The 26603-nt window shown below is 37.9% G+C and overlaps 2 protein-coding genes across 4 annotated transcripts in view; one reads left to right on the forward strand and one right to left on the reverse strand.

Annotated features, from left to right (window-relative positions):
• The window catches only part of CENPP (centromere protein P), a 147657-nt gene that overhangs the window by 59425 nt on the left and 61629 nt on the right, over positions 1–26603 (reverse strand). The window lies entirely within an intron of this gene.
• On the forward strand, positions 2078–26522 carry ASPN (asporin). Its single transcript, XM_081901235.1, has 10 exons — positions 2078–2472; positions 5028–5289; positions 8113–8201; positions 12069–12355; positions 13094–13206; positions 15597–15810; positions 18167–18277; positions 22268–22361; positions 24002–24140; positions 25108–26522. The coding sequence occupies exons 4-10, from the start codon at positions 12088–12090 to the stop codon at positions 25303–25305; spliced, it is 1137 nt and encodes a 378-aa protein (XP_081757361.1). The 5' UTR covers positions 2078–2472; positions 5028–5289; positions 8113–8201; positions 12069–12087; the 3' UTR covers positions 25306–26522.

A 26603-nucleotide genomic window follows, 5' to 3' on the forward strand; every position in this document is an offset into this window, starting at 1 on the left:
CCTAATGACTGGGTGGTACTGTGACTTTATATGGTTGCATTTCCCTTAAAAAAACAGCTTCACAACTTTGGGGTGGTTTCTGATGCTCAAGAGGCAGCTGTCCACTAGCACATATTTTTCAGCTTTTGCTGGTGCATCAAATGTGCTAACTCCGGGAGCAGTCAAACCTGGCCGACAGTCAGTTACATTTAGTTACATTAGTTATCAGTAGTTACATTTAGATTGGACTACTGTAATTATGGACAGATCGTGAAGCTGAGGCTCCAATACTTTGGCCACCTCATGAGAAGAGAAGACTCCCTGGAAAAGACCCTGATGTTGGGAAAGATGGAGGGCACAAGGAGAAGAGGACGACAGAGGATGAGATGGTTGGATAGTGTCTTTGAAGCTACAAACATGAGTCTGACCAAACTGTGGGAGGCAGTGGAAGACAGAAGTGCCTGGCGTGCTCTGGTCCATGGGGTCACGAAGAACTGTAATTATGAGGGATGCGGGTGGCGCTGTGGGTTAAACCACAGAGCCTAGGGCTTGCCGATCAGAAGGTCGGCAATTCAAATCCCCGCGATGGGCTGAGCTCCCGTTGCTCGGTCCCAGCTCCTGCCAACCCAGCAGTTCAAAAGCACGTCAAAGGGCAAGTAGATAAATAGGCACCGCTCTGGCGGGAAGGTAAACGGCGTTTCCATGTGCTGCTCTGGCTCGCCAGAAGTGACTTAGTCATGCTGGCCACATGACCCGGAAGCTGTACGCCGGCTCCCTCGGCCAATAAAGCGAGATGAGTGCCACAACCCCAGAGTCGGTCACGACTGGACCTAATGATCAGGGGTCCCTTTACCTTTACTGTAACTATGCCTTATGTAGAACTGCCACTGAAAATTGTTCAAAAAGTTCCACTAGTGACAAATGCTGTTGCTAAACTTTTGACTGGTGGTACATTTCAGGAGCTTCTCGCTCCTTTGCTATACTGGTTGCATTTGTTGTCAGTTCGCCTCAATGAGATTTAAATCCCGTAATGAATTAGGACCAAGTTACCTAGAAGCAAGGGAGAAGTGCGGCATGTACAATCTTAGCAGTGTGTACTAACATGCTGCTTATTGTTTCGGACTATGTTTTACCATGATGGGTGAATGGGGCTGTGGACCTCACTGCATGAGAAGGTTAGGTTATCTTCTACTTGGCCAGTGTTCTATTGTCATTTAAATACTTTTATTGTCCAGTGTGCTTTTAATTATTTTTCTGCTTAAACATTTTTCCAGTTTTGGCTTCCTTGCTATTTATTAGTTCTGTAGAGTTTATTGCATTTTTATTGCATTTTAAAATTGTTTATATATTTTGCTAGTTGTTTTGGGGCATCTCCATGTTTGAGCTGAAAAGTGGGATACCAAACCCTAAATAGATAAACAAACAAACAGATTCCACTGTGTACATGGGGCTTTCTTCCACTGATGAAAATCAGAAACCTGAGTGCTCATGACTACCAAATTCTTGATGCCTTATAAAGAAAGATTGTATCCCAGTTTAATCTAAGAACTGAGAAACCGAATTAAAAAAATGGATGATAAAATAAGGCCCAGAAGCTGCACCCAATGATTCTGCTTACTTCATTTTTTCGTACTACTTTATGCATGTGATTTTGAATTGCTCCCTACAATTATGTTTGGTAATTCTCCCACAGAAATATAAATATTTACAATTCTGGTGAAAGAACAAATGCAGAACACTGTATTTTCAGTAAATTACTAGTTTATTCTATAGTCCACATACCTCCTAATCAAATGATATTTTAGATTTTTGTTTTAGAGGAGGTAAGTATCTGGTTTATAAGTTAAGCATTATTGTTTTATATCTTAGATAAAAGTCAGATATAATCAACTGCATGGTTTCAAGGAGGAGCCAAGTTTTAAGAAGAGTATTATTTAGCTCATGTATGTATGCATGCTCAGAGACCAATACCCCAATGGCTTAGTCTTCATGCTGGTAAACAAAAAGGAAACGAAAATAGTAACATAAACTCTTGGCTTTCAAGAATCATATAATTGTTAGCTTTTGCTTTTTAGACATCTTTTATAAAGCAATGGGTATTTTTTTCCAGGCCACGCAAGCATAAAATACGAACAAGCACTCCATTAAATTACAATACTGCTACCCAAAAATGTTGCCCAAATACCAACATTATTTGATACTTGTGGGAAGGGAGTGGAAGAGGACATGACAAATACAGTTACAGTACACCAAGTGAACATTTCCTGCAACCAATGAATGACATAAACCAAGCCTATATACTGGAAACTTTTGATGACCTGCTCAGATAAGATTCACCCCATTTACTTGTTAATCAAAAGAACGGTGGTTCTAAGTAAAGGCAACTGAATGTTTCCGTGGGGCAGTGCCCCCAGACGGTACTCAAGGGTACGCAGTACCAGCACCTCTTTTTGTTGTTGTTAAAAAGTGTGACACTTACTGTACAACTTCATGGTGAGTACCGGCACCTTTTATTCTAGAGACAAAGCACTGCCATGGGGGTTGCATTCTGGGTCAACACTCACATTGGTCAAACACACATAAGCCTGCTCCATCCCCATTCTTCCCTCTTTTGGGTCCAGAAAAGGACCCACATGTTGGCGGTCGCATATCAATTGGACATGTCTAAAATGGTCACCACGTGTACTACTGCTTTGAGACCTAGATGGTGAGAAGTGGGATATAAAATTTAAAAAGAAAATAAATGACAGAGACACTAATCAAACTTCTTGATACTAATTGTGATGGTAGGACAAGTCAGAACCTACCTATCTGGAACATCCTCTGTAAATCTGGTTGTTAATTTATGAAATTCTGCCAAAAAAAGACATGTTGCAACTCTTTGGTTTTCATTTTTCCTCCGACTTACAATAAAATTTTACATTTATTGAGTGAGTTAGCCTTTCCTCCTTTGATATTTGGCCAATGGGGCTTCAATCTTCAAAAAGCTTTCTTTTTATTTTTAAAAATGCAAGCTTATCTAAAAACTTTACTCTTCCCAAGGCTACTCTGTAATCCTCATAGCAGAACACAATTTTCTATGGCCCAAATTCAAGATTGTATTCATTTCATCACAATGGTGCTCTACTAGTCATACAGCTGTACTCTTACTACTGTTTCAGTAATTCCATGATGGCATTATACTTCTCACACTTGTAGATATATGGTTTACTTCTCCAGTCCGTTCTTCTTGCATTCATTGTATGACAGAAAATAGGGAACACAGGCATTTGATATCTTGTTTTCTGTTTACTGGTATTTCAGTTTGTCCTAACTATTATCAACACCAATATAACTTACCTTAGTACACTTAATATACAGTTGCAATCAAAATTATTCAACCCCCATTGCAAATCAGGTTTATTATCAAAATCAAACAAAAGCAATTGAAATAGCTCGACACAGTGGATGCTTCAAGTGGTTTCTCCATTTTTTTCTGTTTGCAAAAACTCTTGCACAAATATGTTGTGTTGCACAAACTACTTCTCAATATCTTTCCATGGATTACTAAAGATTATATACTACAGCCTCTATCTTTCTTGTTCACCATTTTTCTCATACTGGAATGTAGCCCTCAATATATCAATCTTACAAGTTCCTACATGAGAGTTCATTACTACATTTTCTCCTTTTGTCCGTTCATGATTCTTTCTAAACCTCTCACAAATCATGCCTGGCCTTCTTGCTGGAACTGCATGCTGTTAACTTCATGACTTCTATGTTTCTTATTGTTTAAAAATCACCAGAACAGCTTAGCTGTGAGAAAGGACTGACAACTAATGAATGAAGCACCAAATCAAAATGCCTGACTGATCCCAGAGAGCACTGAATCATGACCAGTACACAAGACAATCAAGAGCAAGCATAGCTTGCTTTCAGGAACATTTTCAAATTTCAAGTAGCTATATTTATCATCTGGGTGCAAAACTTTAGAAAAATGTATTGTGCGGTTGAGTGTACAGCGTTTATTCTGGTTCTCTAACCCAACATACCAGCATATTTCAATACAATAGTCATCTGTCCAACACTTTAAAAAAAGCATTGAATTTACAGTGCAAACAGAGAAAAAAAGTTACAGAGAATGAGCCAAAACTTCTGAGCAAGGTTTAAGTATGCATTAATAAATAAAAGAGTAAAAAAGCTTCTGTGCAGTATTTGTGTTTATGTAAATGTTTATGTTATTTTTTTTTCTTTTGACATCTGGTAAAAGATCAAAAAATAACTACAGTTCTGAAATAATGGATTTTCCATATTCAAGCAACATAAACAATGTACAGCTTTTTAAAATAAGCCAGACTGAACTAAAGTCAAAACATATCACTAGAAAATTATGTCATATTAAATCATCTTGGCCCAATTCAAAAATGAGAATTTGTATTTTCAGGAGCTAGTATCATCAAAAAACAATGGGGGGAAATCAGCGAAAAATGTATTGCAGGATGTTCATATGGAAATATCATTTTAAAAATGTAATGCAAATGTTATATGAGTATTTAAAGAAAATGGATGAAAAGATACTTGAGATTTTAAAATGTGTGTACTAGTGCTAATCATATTGCAATAGGACAGGAACCCCAAATATGGCTGCTATTTATAGACACTAACTGACATATTACTATTGCCTAATCTAATGGCATTTTTATATTACACAAAAGTCCACTTGGAGCATACTCTGCCATAATGTCAACTATTTTAAAGCAGTGCTATTATTCTGAATTGATTTGCTAGGAAACTGCATTTTGATTAGTTTATGTTGATTTAACTAGAATCAGCTGTTGTTGTAATAAGTTTTTTTAATATAAAAATAGGCTTAATATACACAAGGTTTGCTCACTATTATTAGTCTGATTATTGCTTTACTCAAGATATGTAACTTCTCTGCTAAGCCCTAAAAATCATTCAAATTATGGAAGAGACACTTGTTATCTGATTATTTTCCCCAAATGTGACCTCTGTTACTCTATAGTAATGTCTGCTGAGATGATTACCCACTGGGCCAATTGTTGCAGGATCTGCCAATAATACCAGTGTGTTGTTGTGACCTGATGGAGGTGAATTGGCCATGGCTGGAAGAATTAACTGTGGCAACTGGGAACAGACAAGAAAACTCATGAGATCTCAGAATCTTATGCTATATTTGAGTGGAAATAAAGAAAGACTGAAAAGTAAAGGACTCACTATGCAGCTCCCAAAGCAGGGCTTGCCTTAGGAAGGAGGATGAGGCTCACAAGTGCAGCTAAACCTTGTCACTTACTATGACAGATGGCCCAGGTAAAGTGAAGTTTGATGGTACAATATGGGCAAAACTCTACCAGAGTGATATAGCTCTCAGTATGCTGAGCTAGAGCTTCACTCTGATTGGCTGTGGGTACGGCTAGTCAGAAAGGGGTAGAGACAACACTTTGAGAGGGAAAGGGAAAGAGAGGTTTGGTTCCTGGCAATGGACTTCATAACAGCATAATCTCTGAGCTGTATAAAATCCTCCCTGAGGGAATATTTGCAGCCAGAGAAGTCAGACTCTGAGCAGAGAGTTAGCTTGAAAGATAGTGTTTATTATCTTTCAAGGGTATACAGACACGTGAGAACTGGGAAGCTCAATCTTGGGAGCAGAGAAGTGGAGTTGTGAGGGAATACTCTATGTCAGTGGTTCCCAACTAGCTAATTACTGAGGACCCCCTATTTTTCAAAAGCCAAGCCACAGACCCCCTACTTTTGAAAATTTTGATCACTCTATGGTAGTTACCTGTGCAAAGCAATTTTTTGAAAAAAATGTGTGGTAGCCCCTAATAAGCAAAGGATTTTAGATATACTAAAAAACAGACCATAAAAGTTGTGGTATTACCACAAATTGCCTATCCCCAGACAGTAGTAAAAACTTGTCTCCATTGCTCCACTACAACTGAATTAAAAAAGCAATTGTGTCCCTAACTTGTAAGTGTTCTATATGCAGAAGGCTTTTTATATGAGAGAGTATTCCTTATTGAGATGGTACATCTTAGCAAAACTAAGTGCCAGGCTTAGATTTTGCATAGTTGTGCTTTTGTTTTTGTTTGTTTTTTAAATAAAGGCGCACTCTGCATCTATTCTGGGTCTGAGTCATATACCCAAGAGACAACATTTCTGAGGTGGGACAATATATTGAACTAAGCCGAAGAACTACACACACTACCACAAGGCTAGCTCAATTGCTTCAGGCTTTCTGGTTCCCCAGTATTGGTGGTAAAAATCTGCCTCAAGCAGGAAGAAAGGTGCAGGTTCAGATTCACCTACTTTTCTGCATCCTGGGAAGGGAAATTTGCCGTATTTTTCGCTCTATAAGACTCACCAGGCCACAAGACGCACCTAGTTTTTGGAGGAGGAGAACAAGAAAAAAAATATTCTGAATCTCAGAAGCCAGAACAGCAAGAGGGATTGCTGCGCAGTGAAAGCAGCAATCCCTCTTGCTGTTCTGGCTTCTGGGATAGCTGCACAGCCTGCATTCACTCCATAAGACTCACACACATTTCCCCTTACTTTTTAGGAGGGAAAAAGTGAGTCTTATAGAGGAAAAAATACGGTACATAAATTCATGGAGATTATGGCTATCAATGGCTAGCTGTCATGATGGACTACCTCAGTCCATCATGGAGCATGGAGCATCAGTGTCTCTCTTTTTTTTACTATCAATGCTCTGTTATGCTACCGTTTATGTTATCTAAATATGGATAATGCTATGTCATTCTAAGATGCTATCAAAGTGCAGAGAAGTCCTACTTTAAGACACACCTGTACAAATTACCGTACCCTGCTGTTAAATTTTCTAGTGAGTAGATTGTCCCCATAAAAGGAACTTTCCCAGTAAACTCATTGGGACAGCCACATGGAATTATCTTCCTTGAAAGGCTCAGCATGCATTCTACTCTTGCTTGGTGTGCTTGGTGTTCCCCTGAGCATCTTGAATGGATTCTTGACTATTTCTCGGAACATAACATAACATAACATAAGCCCTGTTGTATCAGTTCAAGGTCCTTTTAATCCCATGGCTAATCAGATGCCAATGGGAAGCACATAACGAATCTCCATTCTTTTCAACTTGGAGAATAGGGATCATGTATGGGAGAGGGTTGTTGTATCCATTCCCTGCTTACGAGTTATGAGAGAGGGAAAAGACCTCTCCCTGCTGTTTCATAATGTGCTTTTTGAAGTTCAAGTTATAAAAGATATTTGTTATGTGGCATGGGAAATTACTATTTTAGAAACATAAGCTGAAGTTCCTTTGAGTGTTTGGACTTTGTTGACCAGTTTGTAGGATCTTGAGCAGCGTGTTTCCAACCAATCTGCTGGAGCATACTGAAAAATCATAGTATGCTGGCCTCTTCAAAGAATCCAGTTCAGTTGGATGCCCTACTTCTTTTATGCTGACTAAGAATGTGTGTGTAAATGGAGTGGTGGTCTTTTCCTCTCTCTGCCCAGTAATCATTAAGTGAGGTAAGTGGCTGTATTTGGTGCAAAACTTTAACTAGATGCATTTTGGGAGAAGGGTGTGTCAGCAAACTCACTATGCACCCCAGTGGGCACCTTGCTTGAGAGCCACTGCCATAGCTCTCTCTCTATATGATCATCCTGTAACCCAATACATAGCTGTTTATTTAAATACCTCTGCCTTCAGCTCTAATGATATCCCCTTAAATATAACCAAGATAGAATAATTCATTTACTGTTAGGTTGCCCTGGGTAGAAAGATGGAGATGTCTTCATTTATGTAAGAAATGGCACACTGCAGAAATTTTATGAGGTGTGTACTTGCACATCAGAAATGGACTTGAATGAACCATATGGGGCTTGCACTGGCTTTGTGCCATGCATTATTAAGCTTCAAATTTAACCACATCTTCTGCTTAGACGTCTAGAATTAAGCTAGAAGTTTTGGCTGTGATACAAGCAGTGATGAAAAACACATGAGTAGTAACAAGTTTTCTTAACATCATTCTTCAGTGCTCAGATAGACTAATCTACAGAAGCAGTTTATTCAAGTATCACCCAGAGTGCCAGAAGGAACGGGAACTTTAAAGCGATTCTTTTTTACCCTTTTATTATTTATTGTTCATTTTACAGGCTTGAATCTGAGTTCTATATAGTAAGGAACTGGATATAAACTTCTCAGGTGGATTTTTATCTTTAGAAGAATTTGACAAACCAGAAAGGTATGTTTTAGTTTTGGGTTGGTTTTTTTAAAATCATTGTAACTTAACAATGTGTTTTTATCATTACTAATGTAAGCTAATTGACTACTGTTCAGTATTTTAAAGGATATATTAGATGATTGTACACTGTAGTAGAAATGCTTTTATATTGTGGAACTGTATGAAGAAAGGAAAACAGGAAACCTGTACCTTTTGAACTGGTCTACCATAGCACAGTTATATTTATCTGGGAGAGAAAAAATAGCATCCTATATAGTTTTATAGACATTTAATGATATTTTTTTAAATTTAGCAATGTTTCCAGGCATTCAGAATCTGATATTTACCAAAAAAGCAAAACAAACTGGAAGAAACTCACTGCCAAATAATTGTTTACAAAAACATGGAAGCAGTATAAAGTGCCTCTTCTTTAATGTTTTGAACAGATGAACATAGTTAATTCCCCTCCAAGACATAGCAAGTCTCAGCATTTAAAAAATGTTTGACTTCCAATATTATACAGTAAACATTTCTGCAATGTTTCACCTTTATGCTGTAGATATTATAAACATAAAAGAGCTTTAAATGAATCAATTTATCTGGGAGAATGTATGAAAGGTTAGTAGATGCTAAGTTTATAACTAACTCACTGCTCAGGATTGCTCTTTTCCTTTCATGGTTTCTGTTTTTGTGCAGAGCAATAACTGGGGTTACTAGCAAACACAAGAATTTCCCATGGCTCTTCACAAAAAAAACCCAAACATTTTCTTGCTACTGATTTACATTATCTAGAGACAACCTTGCTCTAGACAATGGAAATTTTTAGCACTTTTAAAATCTGCCTTTTAACCATTTAGAATACACTCCAGTGTCAGCTCTGTCATAAAAACAAGAACCAAATATTATAATATTATGCAACTGGCATTTTGCCACTAGACAACTAAATGGTGTTCACTGTAGGTTTGCATACAACCCAATAATTGTTTTTACACTCCGTTCTATAATTGGTTATTTTAATATAATTGAGATGCTTTCCATCCTAGTACTTTTTATTATTTTGACTGCACCTTAAATTTTGCATAATTGCACATGAGTTACCTACTAATATCCTGACAGACAGCATTTTAAAAATACTATATAAGGGAGAGCACTGACTGCTGCACCAAGTATTAATGTGGAAAAAGCACCTGTGTTCTAATCCTAATCTATTGAGTAATTTTATTTATAAATATTAATACTTGGTGTGGCACCCTACCATTTATGCAGAAAGAAATATATCAGAAAGTTTAGGGTATTGACTTGATAGTAAGGCTGCTATCTTGTGAAAGTCACTTAGGCTGCATTCCTATCAGCACTTGCCTACAAGCAAGTTCCACATCTACTTCTTAGCATAGAATCGTGCTCTCAGTTTCTCAGATTTTCCACATATAAAAGTTAATTTGTCTTGATAAAGGGGCCATTGTGGTTTTTCTTTGTACATGTAAACCTGTAGCTTTAGTTTTTAACTGTATACATACATTGTTAAAGCAAGAGCAAATCAAGAGTGAGTATTATTTGGCAAAAGTCAGACAGAAAACATATTCCGACTACTTTTTATGTTCCATATATACTTGAAGTACATATCCCCAATGTCTCAAATCAATCTAACTCAACTTTCTGATGTAAAGTTAATTATTGAAGTTACAATATACTTCTGGCCAAATTGGCAGCATGAAACAATGTTTCCCTACCTTCTCTAAAATAATGATTTCCTGTGCCAAAATAAAATACTTAGGAAGTTTTTCCCATAAGACCAGGGGCTTAGTTAGGACTTTTCCTACTGTTAAGACAGTATGTCAACAGCACAGTTTAACAGCATGCAAAAGCTCTGAAGTCAGGGTATTTTTTCCTATTACAGATGTTGAGAAAGTAGTTAGGTTTCAGTGTTATTTCATTTACCAATCACTTGGTTCAAAGGAATGCCATTTTTTTATTTTTTTTATTTTTGCATTTCCACCAGCCATTCAGGATTTGTGTTTGGAGTTTATCATACTGTTAGGGCCAGAATACATATTATAATTCACATTTAGCTTTTAGACCATAATACATTTTTATATATTTTAAGTATATACCTAAAAAGGTAAATGCTGATTTACTCATTGGGGATTGTGTCTAGCTGTAGTTTCTTGTTGAGTGTGCACTCAGTGTTAGAGCTGAGTTTGCATCTTCATTATATGTGAAATTACTCTAAGTGAAGTGGGAAGAAATTATTGCCTTGAGGAGAAAACTGAACAATAGTAACAGAGGCCACAGAGTTTTATTAGCAAGGAAAGAGAGATTTCCTTAATTTCATGTATGGACAGAAGTTTCCTTCACACAGCATACATATGGAGGGAACTCCATATAATAATAAAGTAGCAGTGCTGCTGTCCCTGCCCCCAGCATCAGGTGCTGAATGTTTTCTGGTTAAAACTTTGTGTATCCTCAAGTATGGGGACCTTTTCAGACAATCTGGCCACAGCAATGAAAGCACATAGTCTGTTTATTTAATTGCTTGCACTTCTTATCTGTGCAACTATGAACGAAACAGTAAGAAGAAAGTCATACAGGCCAACAGATTTGTTTTAAACATTATTGAAAGCTGCTCTGTTTTGCTGTGAGGGTGCCCAAGTATATAGAATGGAACAGAATAGTTCCTTCAGAGAGGGAGGGATGAGAAATGTATCCACGGATTCATTATATAAATCACTTAATAAAGTTGTATTCAACTAAATAAACTTTGGGAATGAAGGCTAGGTTGCAATTAATGTGCCAGCCTTTAAAAAGCCACAAGATTCTTTGTTGCTACAAGTGCTATGCATATGGAATAATAAGAGAGTCATTTCCTTGAATGAGTTAATTCCAAAATTCCAAAGAATGAGAGTGTAATTGTGTACACACCCTCAGAGGGGCAAGTGGAAGCAGTTCATGGAGAAGTATGAGAGTTTCGGTAGTTCATAAAGTTCCCTTCCCTTGTTGATTTCACTTCACTGATTCAGCAAGAGCTTCTTAAGACAATTTAATACAATACTGCCAAGTAACAATACACTAGTTTTAATCTTCATGCACTATATAACGGCTGCAAATCTCAAATAATTCTACACCTCACAGTGTCATATTGGCTTTCTTCTCATGTAATATTAAGACAAAGTATGGCACACAAGTATGAGCCACCCAGGTTAAAAATGCAGCTGTGTTGCTCCTGCCACAGTCATGCTGGTGCTGTGCTATCTGGAGCTAAGTCATGGCTACCCTGAGGTAAGCCATAACGCAGCTCACAATTTGCCTACCACAAACAAGCCATAAGCAATAAATAAGAACAAACATTGGTTGTAGCAAGACAAGCCACAAACCTGGGTTTGTCTGTAATGTATAGCCCTAGATAGAATGATAGCTGCAGGACCAGGGAGGAGCAAAGTGGCTTCAGTTATTGTTCTGGATAACTGAACACTTGTTTGTTCTTGCTAAACCAAAGTTTGGCAAGTTGGTACATTGGATATTAAGGTGCAAATAATGCAACACAATACAGTCAATACCCCCTGTCCAAGGAGTTGTTCCTGAGAACTAGGAATGAAATCTGAGCCACTTTATGTGCACATTGGCTGAAACTCGCTAAAGCCATTAGGGCAAACTCAAAGTCTTTGTAGTATTTCTTTTCAAACCCAGGCTATGAGGCCATGAGTTCATCAAAGCATCTAAATGGGCCCCATTAAAGAAAACTTACATCCTGGGAAAATTCATTTTTATGGGCTGCAACAGGGAAACACTTCATATTGGAAGTACAAACTTCTAAGAAGAAGTTCCAGACAACAGCATACAAAGAAAGGAAATGCATAAACAAATTACAAACTAGCTTGTATTTTTTACTAGGAGTGTGTTCTCTGAAGATATGAGAGAATATGTGCTTCTCCTCCTCTTGGCTTTGTGCTCTGCTAAGCCTTTTATAAGCCCTTCATACTTCACCTTCAAGAACATGATGCTCATGGATATGGAAGACCTTGACGACGACGACGATGATGACGACAAAGATGACGATGACAGAGATGATGACAATTCTCTTTTTCCAACTAGGGCACCCATAATACCCTTTGATTTATTTCCTGTATGTCCCTTTGGATGTCAATGCTACTTGAGAGTTGTACACTGTTCAGATTTGGGTAAGAACAAATCTGTACTTTATTTTCATTGGATCTATGTTGTTTATTTGTAATACCCACACACTTTTTTGAAATGGCACAATCTGGAGGTGGTAATAGTTTTTTCTCTAGAGCCTATGAACTCTAAGAGTATTTCCAAGAAATAGAGTTCAATAAAAGTCTATTCAGTAAATTAATATGTTAACCAGAATTATTTCAACAGCTGCCATCACCAAGGTATTAGGGTTATTTGGACACCTCAAAAATAAGCACAAGCCTAGGGAAAGAACTGCTTTAGATTAATCTTATGCCCAATTAGATATAAAGTCATTTTAAAAAAGCATAACCATGCCACCAGAGCAGTATTTTTGTAAGAGTTCAGTAGAATCTCATCTGTTCAATTTATCAGATGCTACCTTGCCCATGTTGAACTCTCTGATAAACTGAAACCTGATTCCAGGTTTCTAAATATAGCTTCATCTGTTACTCAAACAAAGGAGAAGGGGGCACAATCAGCATTAGATATTATTGATAGTAGGAAGGGGTGATAGCCAACCAATTCATATTTAGAGTAGACCCAGCAATATCAATGGGTACTATGAGTAACATTGGCTATACCCGAAAGTTGGAATTAATGGTTACAAAACATTTTAAATTATTGCAAAACTGAAACAAACATTTCAGCATAATACAAACAAATGGAGATTAAAGGGTCTTTTGTTTGTAGATGAATATTTATTTTTTATTTCTAATTAATAGGTTTGACCTCAATACCAAAGAATATTCCCTTTGATACTCGCATGATAGACCTTCAAAATAACAAAATAAAAGAGGTCAAGGAGAATGATCTTAAAGGACTCACATCGCTACATGTAAGTCTGCTTTCTAGCATTCCCAGTATTTGTCTCTATCAAGGACTATGGCAATCTATCTTATGTCAAGTTGATGTTTTCTACCCTGACAGCCATTAACATAAAATGTATGGAAAGCAATGTGAGAAAAGATCAATAACACTTATGGGAAAAGTCAGTTACAGTGGTACCTCTGGCTAAGAACTTAATTTGTTCTGGAGGTCCATTCTTAACCTGAAACTGTTCTTAACCTGAAGCAGCACTTTAGCTAATGGGGCCTCCTGCTGCTGCTGCGCCGCCGCCACGCAATTTCTATTCTCATCCTGAAGCAAAGTGCTATTTCTGGGTTAGCAGGTACTATTTCTGGGTTAGCAGAGTCTGTAACCTGAAGCGTATGTAACCCGAGGTACCACCGTATTTGTTATCTAAAGCACAGAAAAAAACACTTTCCGTACACAAAGTTGATCAATATTCCTGGTTTAGTGTTTACCTAAACTACAGACAACCTTCAGTTCACCATTAACTGACAGATCTTGGGCTGAATTCACCCCTAATGAGTCCTGCCGTAGAAGCCTGTGCAAGGACTTTCACTAGTGTAATGGGGCTTATGCTCTCTTCTCCCACTATGTGCCCCTTAAATTGGCTCAGGGTATGTGTGTGTGTGTCAGGAGAACCCCCAGAACAAAGGGGAAGGAGAGAGGGGATCGTTCTGCCTGGCAAGCTGAAATTGTTGCACTGACTGGAAAGACTGCTGTAGCTCATGTTGAATTCCTCCCCTTATGTCAGAGTGCAGATGTCTTCATATGCCGAAGTAAAGAAAATCTCATACATTTTTTGTATAAACTTTCCCGCGTCTTGGATTCCAGCTGAATGGCCAGTTGAACGCCTAACTAACAGAAAGTTCTTGGCCATATAAGAAATACATTTTGTTTAGCCTAGCACTCGAATTATAAATAAATTGACTGCAGTCTTTTAAGACAAATAAACATTTCATAGCTTAATGTAAAATCCTGTTTACTGACAACCAGTAGCAAAATATTGTGCCTAGCCAACATACAGCCTTCTGTTTAAATCAAACTAGCACACATGTTTTTTGAAATCTCATTGAACAGGACTGGGAAACTTATTCCAGCCTAAGGGCTATATTCCTTATTGAGCAAATGCTAGACACATGTCAGCGATGGACATGTTTTACAAAGCCCTCTTGCAACTGTGATTATTGTTTCAAATGTCTAAGATTGTTACTGGAATCAGGAAACTAAATGGGGGGGGAAAACACATTTTTAGGGTGGCAATTCTGCCAGACCAAGAGAGGTCTGTCCCTAAGCACAGATTTCAGCCTTCAATTCTCTAGGAAAAGGGTCAAAGTTCCTCTTCCTCAGCTGCCTCAAGTTCTTGGGAATAGTCATGCCAAGGTACCTTAGGTCACCTGACTGAAGTTTCAGCCACGTGATGTTCTAAAGTCTTACCTGATGCTCAAGGGGGAGAGCATGCACAAAGTTCTGATTCAGGTTAGTTAATGTCCAGTTCTGCTGGAATTTACTTAGAAGTTGTGATTTTTCTATCACCACTGCAACAAAGGAAGGGGGACAGTAGACACCATCTTTGGTCCCCCTGCTTTGAATGAGACTAAGCCATTCACGCAAACTTGCGTTTGAGAGGGAGAGTAACACTGGGAGTAGAGCAAGGACATGATGTGCATGAAGTTTGATATAGAATTTGCTTTGGTGGCAAATGAATTGCCATTCCACCCTGTCAAATATTTTATAAACACTAAGCGACAACAGAGCTACATGGCATTTAATGCTACCACTGTGGTGTATAGCATTCAGTGTTCTAATTACAGGATCTGCCAGCTAATTGGTAAGAGCTGCACAGTGAGATAGACACTGTGGTGTCATAATTCAGGAGGGCTGTTGGGTGGTACAGATCCAGAGACACTGGATCCTTACCCATCTTAAGTACCACAATCAATATGGACCATAACCAGGATTCTGGGAAAGCACTGCCCTGCATAATTTCACTAAGCAGCATCAGCAGTTGTGGGACTGTTCCAAAATATCTTGCAAAATTCAGCTCTAAAGCTATCCATGGCATAAGACTTCGGTCACAATCACACACAGTTGGGATATAGCTTACGTTTTGACAGTACATCTAAGTGAAACTAAATGTTAATTCTTATTTCCCATTCTTAAGTCCTGACTGATTTCACTCCCTCTTGTTACTTGTTACTTCTTCAAATCTAAACACACACACACATTTCATTTTGGAGCTTTCTGATGCGTAGATGGTGTTTTTGAATTCAAATGTGCAAAATACATATATGCAGTTTTAAAAAATATGACATCTTCTGAATGTGAGACGTAAAATAAAATAAATACTCTAACTTCACCTTTTCACATTTTGCCTAGGCACTTGCACTGAACAACAACAAAGTAACCAAGATCCACCCCAAAGCCTTTCAATCAACAAAAAAGTTGCGCCGCCTCTACTTGTCCCATAATCACTTAACTGAGATTCCAGCAAATCTGCCAAAGAGTTTAGCTGAGATAAGAATTCATGATAATAAAGTGAAAAAGATACACAAAGAAGCATTTAAAGGAATGAAAGCTTTACATGTGTTAGGTAAGTGTGTTTTTTATAAATCAAGCTGTTGCATAACACCAGGGGGGAAGCAAACTACAGTACAGTATTATTTCATTCATCAGCAATGTGATAGAAATCAGGGATTAAATGAGCCCTAGATGAAAGGAAGGCTCAGAAACAGAGCTGAGACAGAGCTGTCTGCATCCAAATGCAGCCATGGGGTTTCTGCTGAACAAATGGTTCCCAATAGTAGATTATTTTTTCTTAGCCCAAGCTTTGTAGGTAGAATTCAGATTCCTTTTTGGCTGCCTGTTATTTTCTACTCTACCCAGCAAATGCAAACAGAATGGTTGCTTTATAGGGCAGAGAAAGAAAACAAACTATCACCTGCACATGGGAGTGAATTGTGTGGGAATGATTTCTTGTCTGGCTACAGTTCACACAGAAACAAGGCAGGCAGCCCAAGTTACTGCATGGTTCTCTCATACATCCCTACCCCATCTGAGCAAACTGTGTGCATTTGTGTGTATTAGACTTTGTCCCAGCCGGTTGAGTTTTTCCAACTATGCTCTCCTGCTCTGTGTTACATGCCTAAGTGGTCAAACTCTCATCTGCACCAGGATGACAAATACTGAGATCATATTCCTAAGTGTGGGTGCTCCTAAGTTTCAGATGACTAGTTTGTTTTTATTCTTTAAATAAGATGTTTTAGAGGGGTGATTCACTTTGGGCAAGTAAGGTCAAGAAACGTGTCTTGCCAGGTTACTTAAACATTTTAGAAATACAACAAACTGAATGTAAGGGCATAGTACAACTGCATTCCACCCTCACTGTGGAAGATTCTGCCATTTCCCAATAGAACAAACTAAGAAACTGATATATTGCATTGTTTTCTTGTAAGAATGTTTGAGGAAAGGTTTGTCAGGTAAAATAAAAAGTGTGGATTTCACCCTGGCACCCTATCTCCTCCATCCCTTAAAAAAAAATTAAATCCAGGAAATTGCCCTTCCTTATCACAGTCATATGGAGATAGGTTCTGTTTACTCCATGATGGGAGGCACACTGTACATAATCAAACATTATTTTATTTATTACATTTATGAAGGAATAGAACCTGGATCCTTCCAAGGATCTCAATAATGTGTACATGGTTCTCCCTGCCCCATTTCATCCTCACAACAACCCTTTGAGGTAAGTTGGGCTAAGAGATGGTGACTCAAGGTCACCCAGTGAACTTAATGGCTGAGGGAGGATTCAAACCCTGCTCCTCCCAGGTCCTAGTCCAGCACTCTAACCATTATGCCACACTGGAACTGAACCATAGCTTTGAAAATAGATTATGCTGCTTTGGAGGGCCCTGGCTTAAAATAAACTCTCACACTGGTCTGTGTGACATGGACAATTAAAAACATAAGGAGAACCCTGCTGGATCCACAGACAAGTGCTATTTAGACCAGCATCCTGTTTCCTACAGTGGGCAACCAGATGCCTATGGGAAATCCACAAGCATGTGTAAGGGCAAACAACTGGTATTCAGATGCATGCTACTGCCTAAGGGGATTGCAGTTTAAGGCTACAAAAGCAGACTGAAAGTGCAAATTTACATGCCTATGCAGAAGTTTCAAAGAGTAAGATAGCATATGTCATGATCTTGAGGAGAGACAGCAGGGAGTATAAAGGACATTGACTACTCGGATTAGGAAGAAAAGTAAACTGAATCCTGAGAGTGAGGTACATTTCTATTGGACACTTTTCTGCCCCAACACTAGGTTGCGCTGCATAACTCATCATAATGAACTTCACCAACAAGAGAATTAGTGAACAGACTTACATGTCTATTCCAAGTTCCAAGGAGTAAGATAGCATATAGTCATCAAGCCTAGCAGCCAATGACAACCTTATTCTCCTTGAATTTGGCCAATCCTTTAAAGCCATGTAAGTTGGTCGGTATCACATCTTGTGGAAATTAATTATTTCCATCTTTGATAAATGTTTGCTTTATGAAAGGTTGACTGAAGTTTTTGAAAGAATTGTATGCAACTAGGAGCAAGTGTTCCCTGACATTTTAGAAGCTTTGATGTGCATTGCTTTGGTTTTTGGTTGTATTCTTCTTAAAAACAATGCACGACTTCAAGAATTTCTGCCATGTGACATGGCTTAATTTCTAAGCAAGAAACATTGGAGCTCAACTTTGTCTGGGAGTCATGCCTTCACATGGAAGCCACTACCCATACCTATGAGTATGAAGAGAACATTTATATTTCTGAATGGAGGAAATCGTGCTACACATGTTTAAAGACATTCTTTCATTTCTTAATGCTGTAAAAGCCTCAACCAAGGAAAGGTGTCTTAAAAACTACAGCCTCACAAGCCACAACTGTTATTCTTTTGGCAGAGATGAGCGCAAATCCTATTGATAATGAAGGAATAGAACCTGGAGCCTTTGAAGGTGTGACAGTCTATCATATAAGAATTGCAGAAGCTAAATTAAACTCTGTTCCTAAAGGTATGATCTTTTTTATTATATAAATCAGGTTTTTTATCTTACATTTTCTCATGTACATTGCTTTCTAATTTTGAGTTTGTTATTATGCTGATTGAATTAAAAATAATGGTGGTGATATACTTTTTAATTACAATGCATAATAAACATCAGAAGCCTATGGACACACCAAGGATCACCCATAGAACGGCCAAAATATGCAGATACCTGGACAGATAGCAAAAAACTTGGAAGCACAAATTTAAAGGATATACCGTAGATTCCGGTGTATAAGGCGACTTTTGAACCCCGGAAAATCTTCTCCAAAGTCGGGGGTCGCCTTATACGCCAGGTATGGGTGGCACGGAGCTGAGCCCGCCCCCGCTGCTGCTGTGGCGGCGGCTCCGAAGCAGCAGCAGCGGGCGGCAGACTCAGCTCCGTGCCGGGCAGCTTTCTCCCTGAGCGCGCCCCCTGAAGCAGCAGCAGCAAGCAGGAGGCTGAGCTCCATGCCGGGTGGCTTTCTCCTGGCACGAAGCTGAGCCCGCCCCCTGTTGCTGCCCAGTGTATTGGGCAACTGGGCTTATAAGACGAACCCTCAAATTGCAGCTGCCAATTTGGGGGGTCGCTTAATATGTCCAGTCGCCTAATACGCCGGAATCTACGGTACATTTTTTTCTTAAGTGACTTAAAATTATGAGAAATTCCAGAAGTAGGTGTTTCCTGAGTGTCACTACTGTAGCTACTCTAATGACTATCTACCTAGGAAACCTGATCATTTGGAAATACAGATGAACTGATAATACATTATCTCCTTTCATGACTCAGCTTCATAGAGGTGTCACTGCACAGAAGCAGAGGGTAAAACTGTAGAGTATCCAAGTCCTAGACAGAGGACTTGTCTGTCTTGTTGGACAAGCAACAGCAAATAGCTGTTATCTTGGGATCAAAACCTGGGGCAATGTATTATGGGAACTGGGGGCAAGACTAAGGCAAAACTAAGGCTAACCGGCAGGCAATCTGAAACATTGCTCCAGTGCTTGTTTGAAGCCAGCTGACAACTGAAATACTCTTTTAGAATGGTACATGTTGTTGAAGGCCATCCTGGCAGTCAGTCTTATTAAAGAGCCAGAATTATCCTTTTGAAGTGTACACTGACTCTAGGATTAGCACAGTGGTGAAGGCATGATGCCCAGAGCTAGGCCACCTTCCAGGAAGAAGTAATCAATATTCTCAGGAGAAGTCAATGAGGAAGTATGGTCCGTTTATGTTACTCTTCCTCTTTAAGCAAGGAAGAAACCTCAGCAACCGCTTCTTGAGATGGTCTAGGGAGAAAACCTCCCACCTTTCCCAGGGTCCTGATGTCCCAGGAGTTCTCTTTTGCTGTTGAGATATCTAGTAATGAGCCAGGGATACATACTCACTATGTAGTCACTAAAGAGGCAAACTTCTCTGACATTATTATGACAACTTGAAGGAATTCATAGAACTCTACAGAAAATAATTTCCTAAACTAGTTATAACAACTTAGTGAGGGTAGAGAACTACTAGCTCCTTGTACCATTTTCGGGAAATATTTGCCTTCTAAATAAAAACTCCTGGGGAAAGCCTTTCATGACATGCCATAAAACACAGGAAATCAGCCTGAATTGAAATCCTCTTTGCTTCCCAGTTCCTGAATGAACACAAGTAACCGCACAACTTATGCATGTTTACCCCAAAGTAAGTCCCATTGAGTTTAGCAATGTTTACTCCCAGTTACTAACTGTAGGCTTGCAGCCTTAGGTGATCCTAAACCCACCGAACTTTTTTTTGACTAAACTCAGGGTCACAATGCAAGAAAATGTTAATGAGAAAACATTAATTCTCCCTTCTGAGTAAAATTAACATTGGCAAGCAAACAAGTGTGAACAAACATTTTGTTTAATTTACCAACAAATGACCAGAAAAAAACATGAATACATGAAAAATATTAGCATGCTAAAAAGAGTAGGGAAAGAAAACTATTAGTTGGTATTTTCATACTAGTGTTGCCAGAAGTAATAGCCCTGGAGATTTAATATTTTCCTAAGCCACTATGGAAATTAGAAGCATGCTTGAGGTCATGGTACTGCACAAAAAATGATAACTAAATATAATAAACAGAAAGCTCTTGGAATCTAGAAGTACTAAATGCCTTCCATCTCTAATTTTAAAGCACACCACAGAAACAACTTTTGGCTATTCCCTGAATACAGAGGCCAACAGTTCTGAAGTATGGGTGGCTGCTTAGATTTAACTTGGAAAGCTATTCTGCAGATCAGCATGAAAAGAACACAACAAGGATACTATTATGCTTACAATTTCCATAGCCTATGCTATCATAATATCCTTGACAAATATAAAATTGCAACTCCTACATCCTTTGGAAAAATCCTACATGCGGTGATGATTATCACATATTTTTATTAGAAAAAAAATGAACTTGCTCATCAGCTGCTGAGAAATTGCACTCAATGTCTGTATCTGGTTTTGTCCATTTTAGGAAGTACTAGGGCAAACTCAAAAGTCTAGCAAAAGATACATAGTGAAATTATAACATTTGAAATATCACAAATATATGCAGGTCCACTATAACACTAGATGTTGTGTCCTTCCCACTTATGAATAAAGTGGGTTATGTGGTTATAAGGCACCACGGTGCACAATGCTGTCTGCAGTGTCATGCCTGTATGCATGTAAAGCCACTCATAGACATACTTTATAACCCTAGGACTAAGGAAACCCTATTCCTGCATCCCAGATTCTTCAAAATAGGATATGGTTTGAACAGATCTCAACAGGCAAGAATCAACATATAGGGAGATATATTTTCCATTTACCATACTGGGTAACCTTAGGCTTGTCACTCTCACCCTAACGTACCTTCAGATTGCTGTTGTGATAAAGTAAGATAAATTAGAACTATGGATGCAATATTACTCATTTATTTGTTAATGTTAAATCAAAACTATTTGACAAAAAATTGTTGCCAATTACCGTTAATTTGGTAGCTATTTTAAACAAATCATGTATGATTTTTAATACAAAAACCATGAGTGTTTTAGAGGACTCACACAGGACGAAGTGTCTCTTCTAAGATGCATGCCCACTGCTACACATGCAGGAATCATCTTTTTCTAAAGGAGTGTTTTTCTTCCAAAACTATTATTTTAGTGAATGGAAATACAGCAATCCTAACTGGGTGAAGTGATGGACACTTGCAAAGCCCTGCTGGCTTATGGTGGTTAGGTCAGGAGGTGAAAGACTGCCTATTTTTATTTTCGTCTCCCAGCAGTTCCAAGACTGCCTCTGACCCTCTGTTTCAGAGTCTACCCCATCAAATCTTTCTGCTGATGTATATGTGACCTCCAGAGCATATTACACATACACACAAACACACACACAAACACACCAACCATGTGGAGAAGTATGATTGCCCTATTTTACCCCTTCTAGCCAGCAGATCTAGGGGTTAGGATTGCTCTCTAAGTCACTTATTTTAATTAATTGACAGTATGCATTTCTGCTTAGAAGTAAATCCACTGTGTCCAAAACAGTCCATGGAAAATGTACACAGGATTGCTGTTCAACACTACAAGCCTATATATGTCTATTCAAAAGCAAGTCCCATGCAGTTCAATCACGTTTACTCCTGGATTATAGTTTTGCAGTCTAAAACTTAAGCAATAAATTGAACAAGATTTTTTTTAAAAACCACCCTAATAATAATTTGCCCTAGGTCTTTTATCTAATAGTAGGAAAGGGAATGACAGCATAGAAAAATTCCAGAAACTTATTGCAGAAATTTCTGCACAATATTATTTACAATAGTGAGACTTTTTCTATCAGTTGCATTAAAAATAACATCTTAATGCTAAAGGCAGAAGTCCTGCAAATGAAATAGAACAAACTATTTTCCTCAACACAATTAATACATTGCCTCTTGAAACTCTTTGTGTCCAGCTTAAACACTTAATGTGTGTCTCTCCCTAATAGGATTGCCTTCCAGTCTATTGGAACTTCATGTAGATGGCAACAAAATTTCTGCAATAGAACTCGAGGATTTTATTCGTTATAAAAACCTTCAAAGGTAACACTTAATATGGAAAATTCTTTCCAAACATTTGATATTATGTAAACATTTTAGGATTTTCTCATTTTTAAAACTATGAGGAATGGTGCAGTGATTGAAACAACCAATATTTCCTAAAAAAAAAATAAGGGCACTTTGAGGTGGAACATTTCTCAAGTGATTCAGTGTACCTGGCATCTGATCAGTTATGTAGGAACTGGGCCAGTCCTTTTGTTCATTCATGTGGCATTTAACATAGTCAAAAAGCTGGTGTCATGGTCCAAGCAACAGGTCACAGCAAGCTGTTAAATTTCCATGCAACACTTTAGCCATTTCAGCTTCTATATGGGCATTGCTTAAGGAAGCGTGGCTGTGTAATCCATTTGTTTCACTCAAATTAATTTAAACCTTGCTTTTTTTTACTTCACTAAGATGTGGACAGTATTGTGATTATATTACAGTCTCTGAACTAAAGTGCCTTTATCTTGTAAGACTCACCACACATAAAGTCCTTAAGAGCTATTGCTAAGGAGAAAAAACAGCACTTACCATGAACTTGTTTTGGTGTTTAATTTAATTAAATTGAAAAATATGAAGAGCAAATGGGAACTTGAGCCAAAGTATGGTGAGTAAAAGACAGCTTCAGCACAACTGAGAGAGAAAAGTAAGATTAAAGACCTGGTGAATAGTAGTTCTCATTATTTGTTTCACCAAGTAATTTCAGAAGACAGTGCCCAGTGCAACTGATTTTAGGAAGACAGGTTTACCTATCTTGAGAAAATAATAAAATAACGGGGAGGGTGTGTGAGGAAAACTCAGGACAATGGCTACAGTTCAGAGGGCTATACAGTACATTCACAGAGTACAGAGACTGTTGTTTGAAAGAAACAAGTCAAGAAACATGTGTACATAACCAAGCCTTTCGATCTCAAACAGAATTGCCAGTTTAGGTTGCACATGAGGTCAGCTGGAGATTTGGATTACTTCCAGATGAGCATTGTTGCAAAAGAGAGAGCAGCTGGCTGAAAATAAGATTGTTTGTTTGTCCAGGGAGCAGCATAAGGAAGGCAGAGTTGTTATAGAGAGGGAGGGGATGGAAGAAGCCTTAGGAAAACCCACTGACCTTTCAAAAAACTGGATGTCTTGATTTATCAGAATGATTAATTATTAGAACTCCTTCTCTTATAGGCACCAGATTAGACAGCCTATATATAATTCTACCTCTGTAATTAGCTCTTGCTTCAACTGAATATGAGATTTGAATCAGATGCTAAGTATAGACTCTTAACAGAATAAAGACTAATGATGAAAACTGAGAATGGTCAGTGTCCACTACAATGTTCTGAAACATACTTTTGTATACTTTCTCATTGGGTTTCTCTTTGCCGGAGGTATCAGCATCAAGGTACCACTTTTTCTTTCTGGAAGACTTGAGTACAATAGCAAGTGCCCCACTTTTCTCTAAATTCTCTGTACACTGCACAGGATCGTGGGAAGGGTAGGTCACTGGCAACCAAATTATGGGTTTGGCTGGTAAGCCAAGACTTCTTAACCACTGTTTCTATATGTTCATTTCTCTATACAGTATGTTAAATGGTTTCTTAGTGTTATCTTAAACCATATTGTCTCAGGTACTCTTTTTTAACATTTATCTTTAGGTTGGGGCTAGGAAACAACAGAATCAAAGATGTGGAAAATGGCAGTTTTGCTAATATGCCAAATATACGAGAAATCCATCTAGAGAAGAATAAACTAAAAAAAGTGCCTTCTGGTTTTCCAGATCTGAAGTATCTGCAGGTAATACACAATGCAGCAGACTTTTAAAATCTTATCCTCTTGACATTTTTGTCCTACTTATTCAGTGTATTGTCAATCTATACAATAAATGTTTTTTTAAAAAATGTGTTGGATTCAGTTTTTAGCCCACAGATGGGGGCAGGAAAACCTAACTTCCTTGCTACCACCAGTCTTCAGAGTTCCCAGAAAATACTTCCCATGTGGCATGGGACCTTTAGAGGAGTGGACTAGAGTGCAGAACTTTCTGCTCTACACAAAAAAGGAGCCTATGCCCAAATTTCACTCTCCCTTCACCCCCCACTTAGCAGGGTCTTCTGACTCTCGGGGGGATGTCATTTTCAGGGGGCTCTAGGGGCTGGCAGGGAGAAGGATGAGAACTTCACTTTCCACCTATCCCCAGCTGTGTACAGGTATCTGGATCCAGCCAAATATATTTTATGGTTTTTTATTTAAAAAACCAGTCAAGACATGGGTTTAATGTAAGTATGCACTCATGTGCAGCAATTACCAAAAGCTAAGAGTTAAGTCCCAGTGTAAATGCAATACTACCTGACTGCCTGACATGGATACATGATCAGGAACAGAAGTTTACAAACTCTTCCATTTTCCCCATCTCAAACTGGCATATCCGCCCCCTTTTAATTCCAAAACTATCACCACTGATACATCTGGACTTGTGTTTTCATTATCATAGTGACTCTGGCAACCCAATTTCCCCCAGTTTTTACCTTTTGTCCTCAAAAAGCATATCTAAGAAGTATCAAAAATTAAACATTAAAAGTATATTGAATATTTTTCTATAAATCAATATAAACCTCACTTTCACCTTTGAATTTTAGATGCAAATATCTAAGGCTGCAATCTATACACTTTTACCTAGAATTAGCACATATTTCAAATCTTCACATGCAATTTAATGTAGTTGGGATATGTCAAATATTTATTTTTTCTTTCTGTCCTCTTACAGGTTGTCTTTCTTCATTCTAACAGTATTTCAAAAGTGGGAGTGAATGATTTTTGCCCAACAGGAGGAAGGCTGAAGAAGACGTTATATAGTGGCATAAGTTTATTCAACAATCCTGTTAAATACTGGGATATCCAGCCTGGAACATTTCGCTGCATATTAAATAGAAACAGTGTGCAGATTGGAAATTATGGAAAATAAAGGTGTATATCCAAAACGTCATTCAAATTGCAATGTTAAAACCAACAATATAATACTTGAAATCTGTTGAAGATGGACAACTTTATACTGTCCAATTGCTTTATAAAATACTAATGTAATATCCCATAAAATTCTAATCTTATGTTAAATTTACATATCTTACAGAATAAAAGGCCTCCTGAACCCTAAACTGGAAACTTATCATTAGGTGTTTCCTATCATTGTTGTCTAAGCTATGATTATAAACTATTTTTTTCTTAGCAGAAAATAATGCAAAATTTTGAAACTTTTTTTTTGATTAACCTATATTTTTTTCTGTATTGCAAACGTATCCTGTAAAGGTATTTGTCAGATTTCAAGGGGGAATTGTGAACTTTTAAGTTAACAAAAGTAAACTAAACTGGCTAAGAAGAAATGTTAAAAGGTACTGTAGTATTAATTTGTTGGTAAAATACATCAGGTCAGGTTAGATAATATGTATATCTTTGTAGTAAGCTGAAAGGCAAGATTGATACCATACACTTACAAGCCTCAAAGCCTTTAGTATTTATTCATGTAGTTTCTCCCGAAAACTATATATTCTATTGGTAACAAAGGTGTATGTATGCTAAATATTAACAATGTAGAAATCCTATAACTTTTTTCTTTTTTCTTTTTAAAGGAATGATAAAATTCTCTGCAGGCCAGTACAAATACACCATTGTTATATACTGTAAAAATAATTACTCAAGCTGGCAGTTTGGGACACAGTTAAAAGACCTGCAGTCATAGGGGCCTAGTACACTGTTGCAAAGGGATTTTTTTAAATGAATGGACAGGAATTCCAAACATGTGTAGCATACCAAACTTAGTTTACAGAGGAAAAAGGAGTAGCCCCTGTGTGCACAGAGCTGCGTGTGTACACCACAGCCACTGGATCACTGTCATTGTATGCTGACGTTGTATTCCATATTACATCTTGAGTACTGTAACTTTGCTGAATCCATATAATGCAAAATGTGTTTGATCATGATTGAATAACTAATGATGGGACTGTATAAAAGTGGCTATCTTGACTATAGATTTAATGTGCTGTTCATATAAACAGGAAGTTGAGAATTTAAAAATTCTAAATGGTGTCCATTAAAATGCTAGATTGAAACCTTTAATGTTGTCATGCTGTTTCCTATTCAGTTTAAGTAAAATAGTAATATTAAAAATATACTACTTATTGTAAACTTTGCAGCCTGATTCTTGGCATGTTTTATCCAAAAGCCGGACCAATAGATTTCAGTACGAGTTAATTTCTAGTATGAATG

Source organism: Podarcis melisellensis (genome assembly GCF_964234715.1).
Source record: "Podarcis melisellensis genome assembly, chromosome: 2".
Lineage (NCBI taxonomy): Eukaryota > Metazoa > Chordata > Lepidosauria > Squamata > Lacertidae > Podarcis > Podarcis melisellensis.